General features: G+C 41.6%; 1 protein-coding gene across 2 annotated transcripts in view; it reads left to right on the top strand.

Moving 5' to 3' along the window:
• The first annotated feature begins 4,527 nt into the window (after positions 1–4,527).
• Positions 4,528–15,187, top strand: part of ST8SIA1 (ST8 alpha-N-acetyl-neuraminide alpha-2,8-sialyltransferase 1) — a 139,648-nt gene continuing 128,988 nt past the window's right edge. The window contains exon 1 of one of the 2 annotated variants that reach the window (XM_033222686.1): positions 4,528–5,245. In XM_033222686.1, coding sequence (XP_033078577.1) covers positions 5,010–5,245 — 236 coding nt within the window. In that variant the 5' untranslated portion in view covers positions 4,528–5,009. The remainder of the gene's footprint in view (positions 5,246–15,187) is intronic. The other variant, XM_033222687.1, reaches the window with a different exon arrangement.

The raw sequence follows: 15,187 nt of genomic DNA on the forward strand, positions 1-15,187 counted from the left end.
CCATTTCTCCATTTGGAGGAGGGGGAATAGACTTGTAACTTTAGTTCTTTGATGAGCCCAAGTAAAGTTGATTTTCAGCTTTTTTGCTTTAAATAAACCTAATTACAACATAATTTCCAATCTTTTGAATGCATTTTTCTTTTTTAATCTTTCATGATCTTCTCTTTCTTATTTTGTAAAATTTCACTGTTATATACCTTTGGTGGGGGTTTAAAAAATTCATTATATTGAGTCCTTAAAGAACCCTTAAATTTTAGGATTTCTTTTTAGTATGTCTTTGAAAATCTTCTCCTTTTTGTTTCTTGTTGTTTAGATATTTATTTTTTGTTTGGGTCTATAACTTACTATCTTGTTTACCCTCTTTTACATTTTTGGCCTGCTTTCTGGGATATTTCTTCAACTTTGTAATTCAACTTTTCTGTGAATTCTGTTATGTATTTTGTAACCATATTTTCAGTTTCAAAGGACTTTATTTTTCGTCGTCTGAACATTCCTCTTGTTCTTGCTTCATTGGATTGTGTCTTAGCCCATGTGAGAATATTAATTATGGTTTTTATTGAAGATTTCTTATGTTTCCTGCATTAGCATTTTTTCTTAGGGTTGATTTCTGTGTGTGATTATTTGCTTGTTTTGTCTCTGCTTTCATGTTGGAGACTCTCTTCAAATGTCTAGGGATCCTTGACTCTTCCCCTCATATTTAAGAAGGAGGCCTTAAAAAGAGGCCACGAAACTCTGTGTAGGCAGAGCTTATCCACTGATGGGTCTCACTAGAGGGTGTTAGACAGGGATTTGGCCATTTGATTGGAGATCTCTTGCACATATCAGAATCTGTAAGTCTTCTCTTTTGTGCTGGTCAATCTCTAGAAAGTTAACTTCCTGTTTTAAGCCAGGTTGAGGAATAAGATCTAGATGTTTCAACTGCTCCTTTTTAAAGATTTCCAACAAACTTCTTACTTCGTTTAATTCATTACCTCTATCTCCATAGGTCCTAGGTGCTTTTATTTCTGAGCCTTTCAAGAACCCTGTAGTACAAATTAGCTTAATTCTTGTTGGCTTCTCTCTATGCTCCCCTAGTTTTTGTACACACACACACACACACACACACACACACACACACACACACACACTGTTACTTGAAGGCCCAGACCTTTCTCTCTCTGATAAGGCAGTTAACACTTGTTTAATTGCTTTCCTCCTTGTGAACTTTTTGACATCCTTTGTCTGCCTTCATATTTCTTCTTTTTCTCCTGTTCTTCTGAATCTTTTTTCTCTTTTAGTCCTTTACTGTTCTTTTAGTGAGGTCACAATAGGGAATGGAGATAAATAAATGCATTTATTCAGATAAACTATGTTTATAACCTTTCTCAATCTACAACCTTATTTACCTTGGTATTGTAATTGGTTGTGAAACAGGCATCATTTTATGCTTGTGACTGGCCATTCCAAGCCATTCTGACAAGAAGAACTTGAGCAGACTGAAGAATGGCCTTTTAAAATTTTTATTTCAAATCACTGACAATTCTGCTTAATCTGGACTCCTGCCTTTACGTTTTTCTACTCCACATTTATAGAGTTTTAAAAGTTTAGTCCCTGAGGAAATCCTGTTTGTGTCCGCTAAGCATACTTAGATGCAGAAGTATAAAAGAATACCTAAGCTACTTACTATAAGTCATACAAACAAGATGGCTAAATATCAGTTAAAATATTTTATTTAAAACATTAAAACTTGAGGGTTCATACTTTTCCTTAAACAGTGATGCCTTGGCAATAGACTGAATAAGTTTGAGGATCTCACTGTAAAACCAAGCAACAATTATTTGTTGAAGTGCCTGAGTTGGTACCTAGAGGAATATGAAGAAAATGTGAAGTATTGTTCTTTCTCTTCTCCTAGACACTTAGCCATGCTATGTGGAGTCCTAATTTGATCAAAAGCACAGGCTTGTCATTTGATACATAAGACTAAATACCCTTCCTGCCTAGTTGGTGAGACATAGTTATATATGAAAAATGCTAGCAATACAACACAACCAACACAGCACAACACAACACAACTAAGTGTTTAATCATCTGTCAGAGCCAGCAAATACTATGAAATCAGAGCAGGAGGTCAAAGAGAATAGAAGCAGAAACCACAAATATTTATTGAGTTCCCATAAAGTCTGTGTTTTAGGTGGCCTGGGAATACATTATTGAATGAGAACTTTCTAGCTACTTGGCTTGGTCTTGAATAATGCACTGGATTTATACATGGGGAGAAAAAACAAACAAACACACATCCCATGCGTGGATCACAACACTGTGACAGAACTGAGACCTGTGTGTGATATGGTTTGACTCCGTGTCCCCACCCAAATCTTATCTTGAATTGTTTTCCCAATAATTCCCCCATGTCCAGGGTGGGACCTGGTGGGAGGTGATTGGATCATGGGGGCTGTTTCCCCCAGGCTGTTCTCATGATAGTGAGTTCTCACGAGATCCGATGGTTTTATAAGTGTTTGACAGTTCATCCTATACACGCATTCTCTCTCTTGCCTACCACCATGTAAGACATGCCTGCTTTGCCTTCCACCATGATTGTAAGTTTCCTGAGGCCTCCCAAGCCATGTGTACAAATTATCCAGTCTCAATGGTCTTCTTTATAGTAATGGGAGAACAGACCAATGTAGTATGACTTGGAAGGGTGAGAGTGATGACCTGATTAGATTTGGGGCTCATGTTAAGAAAAAGCAGGGAATAAGTTTGGATTGTTGGGTGGGCAAAAGCCCACCAGAGTAAGAGAAGTCTTAGTTTGCAGAAGAAAGAAAAACAGCACATTGTGTTACACAGATCTTTTGATATAAAGCATGACTTTAATGCATTATTATGATATTAAATGGAGAAACATTTACATAGCCCCTTCATAACTGTAATATGCCTTAGTTTTGTTTGCCAGTTTATTTCTTTGTTATTTACTCTACAAATATCCCTTGAACTTGAGGAAGAAAAGAGAAATGGGAATGGTTTGTGTTTTACTTAAATTATAAGATCAGAGATGGCAGATGATTTATCCAAAGCCCAGGCAAGTAGGAAAAGCTCCTTCCTCCCTTCCCCTTTTCCAGAATAGAAGAGAGTTGACTGGTTAACTTTGCAGGACTTAAGATGATCTTCATTTTAAATAATCTGTATTAGCTTCCACTGTGGTAAAATGTGACTGGGATTTCAAGGTTTCCCCTGTCTATACTGATTTACCTAAGTAGGACAGAGATTTCTGGGGCACGCCTGCCGGTGGAGGGCAGTAGGTCACTCAACTAACACAGCACAGTATTGTTGAGAAAATGACACCAAAGTGGTCATCTGGGATGCTACTTCGATTCTGGTAAATAACTTTGCATCAACTTCTCAAGTTCTACCTCTCAGTGGAGAAGGATGCTAGAGAAAGCTACCAGGCACCGTAGCCTAGTCGGCTGAACAAATGGGGGTATAACCTTAGATTTTGTTTTCGTGATGACTAAGCTGACCAGGTTTCTTCTTTGTCCTTGCACACTTTATGCTTGACGAGATGCTTAAGCAAATAGAATAGGCGACCGCTAGGAGGTACCCAAGCTATGCGTCGCCGCCGAGGAGAGCAGAAATGGCTAACAGCGACTCCCTCAGCTCGGTGGGTCCAGGCGGGTGGCGCTTTTCCAAGGTCGGGGTTGCGATAAGCTTATCGCTTATCACAAGCAAGAAGAGCAAGAAGGACGTCTAAGAACCAATGATCCTTTAATCCAAAAGGCCGCGCGCCTCCAAGGCAATGTGACATCTTGAGGTCTGGTGTTTGGGCACCAGCTGCCTGCACATCTGGATGCAGCCGTGCCTTTCCTTGCAGGGAGGAGGCGAGGCGGAGGACCCCGGAGTGCACGCACCTTCTCGTGCGCGCACTCGCTTGCGCCCGTGAACGTGTGTGTGTGTGTGTGTACGCGCGCGCGCACACGGGCCGCGGCTACGGGACCGGCTAATGGGGGTGGGGGCCCAGGAAGGAATAAATCTCCGCCAGCCTCCTCGCGCCTGGCTGCGGGTTAATATCCAACCAGTTAGAGAAAGACAACGGTGACCGCAGCAGGGTGACAGCCCGGGCACACCGGCCGCGTGTCGAAGGGTCAGGATATTAGCCAGTATCCGCCGCACTCAGGGACTGATATATTTCTACTGGCGGGGGCTGTTGTTTTTTATTGTCTGCCGTTATCTCCAGGGCACGAGTGAGGGGTGCGCGCTCTGGGCGAGTGTCGCTGCTCGGATCGGGTCGAAAGAGGCAATTTTGCGGGTGGGGGAGGGAGGGGGAGACCTTGATTTCCACCAATCCCCGGGCGTTTGTCTGCGAAGTCCAGGGCGCAGCGGAAGGCTGCGGCGCGCCGCTGAATTAACTGATGAGAGCGAGTTCTTTTCTTCTCCGGGAGGGGTGGAGAGCGAGGGTCCTGGCGGGTGAGGCGGAGGAGCCCGGGGCAGGATAGCGGTCCCGGGCCGCCGTGGAAATTTCCAAGGACTTGGCGCGGCGCAGAGAGCGCGTCTGGGGGGGTTGTCTGGCGGCGCAGCAGCGCGGGAGGCGGCAAAGGGCGCAGGAGCATCGCTTGGAAGGGGACAAGGGGACCCCACGGGCCAAATGTCTGGGAGATAGCCAAGCCTTTTCCCGGACCCTCGCCGAGGGCGACCGTGATGCGGCAGAACCGGCCGGAGCGACTCGCCGCCACCGCTGTCTGTGCTCTCGGAGACCCCAGCGCCCGCCTTCTGCAGGGGAAGCGACCATGGCCATAGATCGTGACTTGCCCCCCAGCCACTTCCCCTAGAAAGAAATCCTTGGAAAAGTTGCATTTTAAAAAATCCTTGCGCTGACCTTTGGGGCCGACGGGGCAGAAGAAGCGTGCGTGCGTTTGCAAGCAGGAGAACGAAAGGTGTGTGTGCATGGGGGGCCGGCGGTGGGAGACCCTCCGCTGCCACTTCGCCTAGCTTTGTGTTGAGGCCCCGGCCCCCGCCCCTGGGACGCCGGGGCTGCGATGAGCCCCTGCGGGCGGGCCCGGCGACAAACGTCCAGAGGGGCCATGGCTGTACTGGCGTGGAAGTTCCCGCGGACCCGGCTGCCCATGGGAGCCAGTGCCCTCTGTGTCGTGGTCCTCTGTTGGCTGTACATCTTCCCCGTCTATCGGCTGCCCAACGAGAAGGAGATCGTGCAGGGGGTGCTGCAACAGGGCACGGCGTGGAGGAGGAACCAGACCGCGGCCAGAGCGTTCAGGTACTCCTGCCCTCGCGGCTCATCCTCTCTAGCGTCCTTTCCTCCCCCAGTGCAGAGGACAGGGTCACCGGCGAGGACCGCCTTGCACCGCCTCGCAGAGGCATCCCTTTCATCCGCTCTTCCATGTCCTTTCCCTCCATTTGTGCCATTCCCAACCTGGAGACTTTAGTTAGGGTCCCTTCCCCACCCCTGACCCCCAGAGATGTGCAGACACCTGCTTTGCGCAGGTAAAGACTCGTCGCATTTCTTCAGAAAGCGGAGTTTTATTTAACAATTTACGGATAAACAGAGGGAAGGAGAACCCAGAATAACTTAGTCTCTTGCACTTAATGAGAATCTATCTCTTGGGCTCTGCAGACATTTGAAGCTGTAGGGAACAAGAAGCAGGTAAAAGGCATCTCCCCGAGGTGGGGTGCACAGTTGGTCACATAAATCCCCAACGTTGGAGTGATGGGCAGTGGAAACATGGACGGATCCCGCAGCTTTGCGCAGTGTGCCCACAGCAAATGCATAGTACTGACTGACGTCCTACTAAGAGACGATACTGTGCAATTTTTGTGTTGAAATGTCACACAACTTTCTAGTATTATTATCGCATCTTGTTGACCACATATTGATTCTTCAGAAGGGTGAGTAACTTCCCCAAGGTCATTACTTTTGACCTGTGGGTGCTGGATTTTTCATCACTTAAAGCTCCAAAGCTCCCAGCACTTTTTATTGGCTTAGACTGTGGATGCCTCTGGAAGATGGGAGATGTACTTTAAGTAGGCACCTGAAGTCAGAAAACAAACAAAATCCCCAAGCCAGGTTGGAAATCAGAACTCTGAGGATTACTCAGAGGTTGTAGATCCGCTTCCTTTCCGGGAATTTTAGATTGAATGTCTAAAAATAAGTTACGGCAGCAGGGGTTGTGTAGTTAGATTGGAGGGAAGGCAGAGCTGCTTCCCCTTCCTCTCCACCTCCACAGGCATGTTGAGGGAACATACGGGTGCTTCCACCACTGCGAGGTGCCCCTTTCACCTTTAGTCCCTGGGGCTGAAGATGCTGCCGTTGGCTTCTTCCTGTGATTGTAGTGGTCTGGGTGGTTGGAGATGCTCTCCTCGGCTCTGCAGAGGATCTTTCTAATCAGTGCAGGGGCAGGTGAGTTCTAATGTAAACATTCTTCACTACAGTTATTTACAAATATTCAGGAGCATCTATACATTTTAAAAAACTTTTTAAACATATGGTTTCCTTCTCCTTCTCAGGCCTCCTCCTGGAAAGAGGGTTAAAAAGATAACAGAGCCAACTTGTTTAGAGGAAGGCAACTGCATTCTCCTTGGAAGGGAGGACTTTCCTTCTGTCTTTTTAGAACTCTACCATCATTGAATTTAAAAATAACTCCACTCTTCCTAAAAGTATATAAGGGTTAATTTTTTTCTTTCCTTCACAGTATTGATTGTGGGACTCAAAAGCAGGCAAAGGCATCACATCCAGCAATTATTTTCCCTAAAGACAGAAAGCACTTTCATTTCAGGTGATCTAAGGAAATGAGTTAAGAACTTCCCATTGGTTTGCAATGAAAGAGTCCATTTATTTAATATAGGAGGAGGAATAATGAAGCCCTGTTAGAGGATAGATTTCTTGTTAGAGGACACAATCAAGTGGAAAATGCTTCATATTCTGAGAAACACAGGCTGATAGTTTCTGAGACACATTTGTTCCTTGCTTTCTGTAGCCTGGAGCAATCTTCAATGTGTTTGGATGTTATTTGGTCTGGTCTTTATGTGCAGGGAATTACTTATTAAAATCCATACACTATAAAAACGACCTAACCACATATCCCTCAAAGTTAGTGGCTGTAAAACCATGTAAAAGGCACCATTGCTTGTTGAAATAAGTTTGAGCTTCAGAGTAGAATTCTGAATTTGTACACTGAGTATGCTGTGACTAGATAAACAGCAGAGAATCTTTGGCAAGTTACTATATTTTTTGAGTCCTGGCTTTCTTGTTTATCTATATTGCAGAGTTGTTAGAAGGTTTAAATTTTTAATAAAAACTGATGCCAAGTATCTGGTACATTGTGTACCCAGAAAATGGTTGCTTTGTAATTGTTATAAATTATAATTTCTGGTATATGTTACAACATAAATAAGGAAATCTGGTCAGCCCATGAGAATTTGGAATGTTTCTCCTGCCAGATTTACAGGTAAACATAATTGGTCCTTACCCCCTCCCCAACCACGTACACTTATGCTAATGAACAGGGACAAGACATTTTGAAAGGTGGGAGAAGTTTCATAGCTTGAGTTAATTATTTTTTTACATGCACATTTAATGTTCTTTAACATTTGGATTGTAAGTATATGGCAGTAGTGTTTATTTGTTAAATATTAGACCAGTCAGTCAGAAGCCATTATCATGTTAAGGAGACACAACTTTGACAAACAAGCATCTGTTTTTCTCCAGTCTGAAACATCTTCTGCATAAATACGAATATATGCACACAAATGCACAAGGTGCACTTATATGTGGAGTTTTATGTGAATTTATTCACAAATCATGGAATGGTGTCATATATGTATAAAAATATATATGTGTATACATATGCAAATACAAACATTTGCAATCAGTCAATTGACCAATACTTCATGAGTGACTACCCTGCATCAGATACGTGTTAGGCCTTAGGGGGATTGCAGTGAATAGAATGGATAGATTGCCTCCTCTAACAACTTGCCTCCTAGTAGAGGATGATTGACACACAATTAAATAAATACGATGACAATATACGGTTAAATTCTATGAAGAGAAAAGAGAGTGTTTCCCTATGTTTATAAACACCAAAATTTAAGATTTAATTTTGCCCTCTGTGCTTTCATTTACTTTTGTAATTTTCTTCTTCTTCTAGCTCAGTACTTGATATGTACTGAATTCTCAGAGGAGAACCTTGTCAAATTGCATAGGAGATGGCAGGAAGAAAGTAAGAAAGCTGTAAGAGTTTTGAACAGAACAGGAAGTTTTCCTAATGTTTATGTGGTGATAGAAAGATGAAGGAATCAATAGAACTTATTATAGGCCGGGCACGGTGGCTCAAGCCTGTAATCCCAGCACTTTGGGAGGCCGAGATGGGCGGATCACGAGGTCAGGAGATCGAGACCATCCTGGCTAATACGGTGAAACCCCGTCTCTACTAAAAAATACAAAAAACTAGCCGGGCGTGGTGGCGGGCGCCTGTGGTCCCAGCTACTCGGGAGGCTGAGGCAGGAGAATGGCGTGAGCCCGGGAGGCGGAGCTTGCAGTGAGCTGAGATCCGGCCACTGCACTCCAGCCTGGGCGACAGAGCAAGACTCTGTCTCAAAAAAAAAAAAAAAAAAAAAAAACTTACTATAGAAACTTTCTTAATTCTTGTTGCTTTTGATTAAGTGATATTGTGGGAAATGCCAAACCAAAGTAGTGTTTGTTTCTTCCTCCAGATCCTCATCCATTTCATTTGCTCCTCAGAAATGAACCTGAACTCAGAATTCATGTGCAAGGCTTTATTCTTGGCATGTGACATGGTAACAATAATAGTAACAATTAAACTAGCAAGTTAGTAGGTGCTTATTATCTGCCTGACACTATGCTAGTATGTATTGTCTCATTTAATCCTCATAAGAATCTTATATAAATGGATATATCATTATTCACTTTTATGAAAATGAACATGCCCTGGTCTTCAAGGGAATTGCTATAATCCCATGGAAGAGACAGATAATGTATATAATTAACTAACTGGAAATAGGGCCATCAAAGAGAGGAAACATAGCAGAGTGAAAATGTTATGGATTTGGGAGCTGTCAGAACATGGTTGGAATTCTGGCTGTATCCCTTTCCCGTTGTGCAATCACTGGTAAGTCCAACTCTCAGAGCTTTAGTTCCTTGATTTGTAAATTGGGGCTTGTAAGAATGTCTTACAAGTTTCTGGTGAAAACTACATGATAGCATATAGACAGCACCTGGAATGATGCTTGCCACATATCTCTGTTTAATACGTGATTGTTGTAACAACAGAAACACCAGTGAGTGCTGGGGACGTTCCCACAACATGACATTTAATTCAACTGAAGGGAGGGAAATTGGGTTTCAGAGAGGAGGTGGTGTTTGGAGTAAGCCTCCAAGGATGGTAGGGTGGCATCATGGTAAGAGGTGAGGATAGAAGTATATGCCAGGCAGAGAGAACAGCAAAGATCAAGGCGGAGAGATTTAGAAGTGCCTGGTGTGTTTACTGTATGGAAAGTTATTAAGTCACCCATGGAGACCACCATAGGAAAGTGGGCTGGGTAGTAAGACGGAGCCGGGAATCTTTGAATGTATTTAAGGTGTGGCTCATTAGAAATGGACAAACATCAAGGATCTAATGGTACTGGCTGCATGTTAGCTATCAGCAGAGATGGCACATCACTGTTACCAGTGGGTTTGGGAAATAGAATAGAGGTTAATACAGTGAAGTGGTTGTTTTGGAAATTCTGTCGACTCATTGGGTGGTAACCATTACTCTAAGCAGTCAAGTTCTTTCTTTTTCAAAATTCTGAACAAACGACTACTTTCAGTAGTTCCACCTTTATGCGGCCTCTTTTATTTCCCTATTTTTGAATCCAGGGATGTTAAAAGCTCAGAAATTTCCATAATTGTCCTGGTGGCAGGAGAAGGGCATTGGGAGTGGAGGGGATGAGCGTAGGTGCAGCCACCTGTATGGATAAAATGTAAGTTTGGTGTTTGTAAGTTGGAGATTTATGGAACTCACTTTGAAAAGGTAGTTTAGGAAAAAGAGGGTTTAATAAGTTTTGGTGCTCAAGAAAATATGCTACAGTTATGTTGCAAATTTACAAATGTGGAAAAAAAATCTCATCAGCAATAATCGCAATAGCAAAAATCAATCACTAACATTTATTGGATACGTAAAATATACCAGGCCCAGATCTTAGCACTTATATATGTTTTTTTCCCCCAAAGCAACCTTATAAAGTAGGTTTGTGTATGTTCCTCATTTTACAGATGAGGATATGGAGGTTTAGAGAGATCCATGAACAAAATGATCGAGTTTGATTTCCAACCTGGAGCTATTTAATTCTAAACCTCATGCTTGTTCCCTGCTAATTTTGGATAAATGAAGTAATGCTACATACATCTCTCTCATGATTTGGCTCTGATTACTTCTCCAATGTCGTCTTTCATCAGTTTTTCTTTTTATTCTTTGCTAATATTGGAATAATTATGGTTCCTGAAATCGGCCAGGCTATACTGGGTTTGCTCGAGCCATCCCCTCCACCTGGAATGACTTGACTTTAAGGCCACATCTTCCTGCCTTTCACCTGGCCAGTTCCTTCTCATCTATTGACAGTACATTATCGTGGTTAAGAGCAAAGGTTCTGAAGTCAGCTGTGTTCAAATCCTGATTCCATCACTTGCTGTGTTGTTGAGCAGATCAGCCTTCATTGCTCATTTCTCTATCTGTAAAATGAAGCTTCTTAAAGGATTGTTGTAAGAATTAGAATAGATAATGTGTTTAAAATGCTTAGAACTATGTCCAGCATATAATTAATGCTCAGATTTATTAGTTCTCCTCAAGGTGGCTTCCCCTACTCCTTCCTCCCTTCCCAGGCTGTGCTTAGTAGCTTCCCTTCTCTGTTGTCTTTATACCATGCACATATGCTTGTAATCCTTTCAATTATTCTTAATACCTACTACTCTGTGTCTAGCACTTTTACTATAGGATAGGAGATGCTGGGTCTGTAGCTGTGAACTGAACAACATTTTTGCTTTCTTGGAATTTATAGGATAATGATGAGAGACAGAAAGTAAACAGAGAAATATACAAATGACTGGTAGTGACAGGTGCATTAATCATGATGTATTAAAAATATGAGTGCACTTGCCTGCCTTCCCTGCTAAATTTTAAGTTTCTCACAGACAGGAACTGTGCCTCACTCATAGTTGCATTCCCAGAGCCCAGCATGGTCCCTGGTATGCTACATTTTGCTTAGATATTATGTGAATGAATGTTTAGGAAGGTGTGGAACCAGATAGCCACCCAATCGGTCAACAGATATTTTATGAGACTTACTGTGTGTCCAGCACGCTGTTCGGCAGTGTAGCAGATCAGAGGAGTAAGCATCCTTTATATTCTCAAAGAGCTCTTACTCTAGAGCACAGGTTCTTAGTTTCAACCCTCCTGACATTTTAGGCTGCATACTGCTTTGTTGTGGAGTGCCGTCCGGGCACATTGTAGAATGTTTAGCAGCATCCCTGGCCTCCGTCCACTAAATGAGACAACCAAATATGTCTCCAGAGTTGGCAAAATACCCCCTGAGGGGAAAAGTGCCCCTGACTGAGAACCACTGATTTGCAGGAACAAAATCTGCCCAATCGGCAGGATTTAAGAAACCTTGAAAGTATGCGTAATTAAGAACTAAATTTGGAAACTACAGTATAAATGCTTTGACTGTTTAGAGAAAGGAGCTGTCTCTGTGGGCTCAAGTTGTTGGAGAAGGCCTCCTGGAATAGGACTGAATGAACTGTACTTGATAGATAGGTCTTGGTTAGGGAAGGGTCAGGAGAGGGGAGGCATTTTAGGATATTTATATAAGCAACTATCTCTGTTGAAAGTATATGTAAGAGCTGTTTAAGATTTTCATGAATGTTCCCCTTAATCCCTGGTGAGAGGGGTTCATGCTCTGTGCACTATAAGGGGCCACATCCTTCTTTTTCTCTGGTTTCACCCTTTCTCAATGAGGCAGGGTGTTAATGGGACCTTTCTAGACCCTGAAATTTCCTGCCCAAATGACCCAAGTCTACTTCCACAGCCTGCCTGCCTGCCTGCGTGGGGCATTTTCCCCAATCTTCTTCCTGAGAGTGGCTTGCCCCCTGGTGTGTACAATCCTAGGCCACACATCAGAGGGGGCAAGGGACGACTAAGGGACAGCTCTTTGAGGGAGACGTTGTGGAAGGAACTTTGATATGGGGCTGTGGAGCCGACATATGCACGTGATATAGGCTTGCCCTGTGTCCCCAGGTTGCAGGACCAAACTTCCTGGAGTTTCAGGAGTCTAAATGTGAATCTGGCATTCCAGATTGTTTTGTAGGTTTATTTTTCCAGGGAGGAGAATAGAATATGTTTTATGGGTTTGTTGGTTTGATGATAACTTCTCAATATTAGATACAGTTGTACTTTTGTTCTCTGCCTTGCAAATGGAGGTGGTTGTAGAGTTTTGGTCTGTACTGCATAATCAATACTCAAGTGAAAAATTATAGTGGGATTTTTTGAAACTTGGGAGTCTATCAGTCTTCATTTGAGAGCAGAGTGTTTTAGGAAACTAGTTGGATCAATTGAATAATTATGTAAGTTAGTATAGTGTGTGGTCAGTTAGTCTTTTGACAAAGTTGTGAGTCATCTTGGAAATAATGATACTATGTATCATTATTGCAGTCTCTCATGATGGATTTGATAGACTTCTGGTAAAATAATCTATTTTAGCTGCTCATTCTGACCTGGCTCTATCAGGAGCTGTGTGGCCTTGGGCAAGTTACTAACTTCTCTGTACCTTTGTTGCGTCATCTGAAAAATGAGTATAATGTGCTAATCTACTTCATAGGTTTGTGATGATAATTAAATCAGATAACAAATGTAGAATCCATAGCCATCCTTACCTGGCTGGGTGGGATGACAGGAAGCTTGTTCTCACCTGGAAAATGTCTGGACTTTGGAATCCCAGAGATCAGGATCCAGTCTTGGTTCTGTCATTTATCAACCTTGTGACATTGAAAAATTTACTTGGTCTTGCTGAGCCTTAGCTGCAGGTGGCAATAGTTACCTTGAGAGGATTAGTTGTTGGATAATTGCTAATTATTAGTCCATCATGAGGAGAAAATCCATGCCTTTGGACACATTCTGTGCCTATTAATTGCACTTTCTGTAAAAATATCTGACAATGAAATGTGACCTTGTGACACACCCTCTTTTTTCACGGAATTAGTGCTGAGGGTGCTGTACTATGGCCTGAAAAATTTTATGGAAGACAACAGAGTCCAGCAATCAATCAACTGATTTCAATCATTCATTCAACCACGTTTGCTGAATGTCTACCATGTACCACTTAGGTGCTGGCAATACAGTGATGAATACAAGAATGTGGTCCCGGATTTGATAAAATTTATAATCTAATTAGCAGCAGTTCTTCCATATCTGTGGGTTTGTTTTCCGTGGTTTCAGTTGTCCACGGTTAATTTGGTCCAAAAATATTAAATGGAAATTCCAGAAATAATTCATAAGTCTTAAGTTGTGCTCTGTTTTGAGTAGTGTGATGAGATCTCGCTTTGTCCCACTGCATCTTGCCTGGGATGTGAATCTTTCCTTTGGTCAGCGTCTCCACACTGTTGACACTTGCTGCCCATGAATCATTTAATATCCATCTTGGTTGTGGGATCACCATGCTTGTGTTCAAGGAACACCTATTTTACTTTACCAATGGCCCCAAAATGCAAGAGTGATGATGCAGGTATATTGTTATAATTGTTCTATTTTATTATTGCTATTATTGTTCATCTCTTACTGTGCCTAATTTGTAAATCAAATTTTATCCTAGGCATGTATGTATAGGAAAAATAGGAAAAAATGGTATACAGGGCTTGGTACCATCTGAAGTTTCAGACATCCGCTGGGGATCTTGGAATGCATCCTCCACAGATAAGAGGAGATTCCTAGTTTCATTCCTTAAATCAGTAAGAAACTGAGTAACGTGGGGTTCCAAGTCTTACAGTTTGACTGTTTTGGATAATGATAATGAGCTTTGAAGGAATCAATTTTTTCCCCTATCTGTTGAACTGTGTTCTAGCTATGGCATTGCATGAGAAGGAAGCAGCCAAGACCGTAAGAGCTGTGTCACTCTAATTAGGTACCAGGAGGAAGTGGAAATGAATTTAGAGTCACACATTCTCCATTTTTCAGATCTTAAACACAGAAGACACTACCAGAGATTTCCAGGTGACCACAATGAGAAAAGGGCCTTTCGTCCCACTACGTCTTGCCTGGGATGTGAAATCTTTAGTTTGTTTCCATTATTGATAAAATAAACATATATAGTATATGATTTTATGTTCCCCATGTTCATTTAAACAATTCATAGTGTTATATTATTTGTCTGATTTTGGAAAGAATACATATTTACTATAGAAAATTTTTAAATGTAATGAAAAGAAGAAAAAGCCTGCTCAAATTCCCTCACTCAGAAGTACTCATTGTAAACAGTCTCTTTTATGGTGTGTTTGTTTGTATGTGTGTATTTCTAAATTGTATGTATTTTGTATATTTAATTTTATATCCCCTTTTATTCACTCAAAATTATACCTTTAGTATTTTCTCATAATTAATTAATTTTTAATTTACAAACTTGTGAAAAAATAGCTTTATAAATTTTTATTTTGGAAAAATGATTGTTTATTTTCCAAGTATTACCATAAAAAATACTTTTAAAAAGATTGTTTATGCTGTTGACAAATTTTTGCTAGACTTCTTTTCTTTAATGATTTCTTCATGTGTATTTGTTGTATAGCTATGCGTAGGAAATTAAAAAGCCTCTTTAAAGATCTGTACTTTCTCAAGGTTGATATTTAAAGGATAAAAGCAACACTATTTTCATTTGTAAAAGTAATTGACATTTAACAAACATCGCTAATATTTTGGTTTATATTCTTCTGGATCATTCAATGCCAATGTGTGTATAAATGAAACAAAAATATCATGACTTCAATGGTACATTGCAAATATTTTTCTAGTGGTAGTATATGCAGTCTACATTATCTCTTTTAATGACTCTAAGATTTTCTATTGTTAGGATACATACAAATTTATTTAGTTAATCTACTGTCATTGGATAGTTACGTTGCAATTTCTCACTTTTATGAATAATGATGTGGTGACCATCC

The sequence above is a fragment of the Trachypithecus francoisi genome, unplaced genomic scaffold, assembly GCF_009764315.1.
Source record: "Trachypithecus francoisi isolate TF-2019V2 unplaced genomic scaffold, Tfra_2.0 Lachesis_group11, whole genome shotgun sequence".
Lineage (NCBI taxonomy): Eukaryota > Metazoa > Chordata > Mammalia > Primates > Cercopithecidae > Trachypithecus > Trachypithecus francoisi.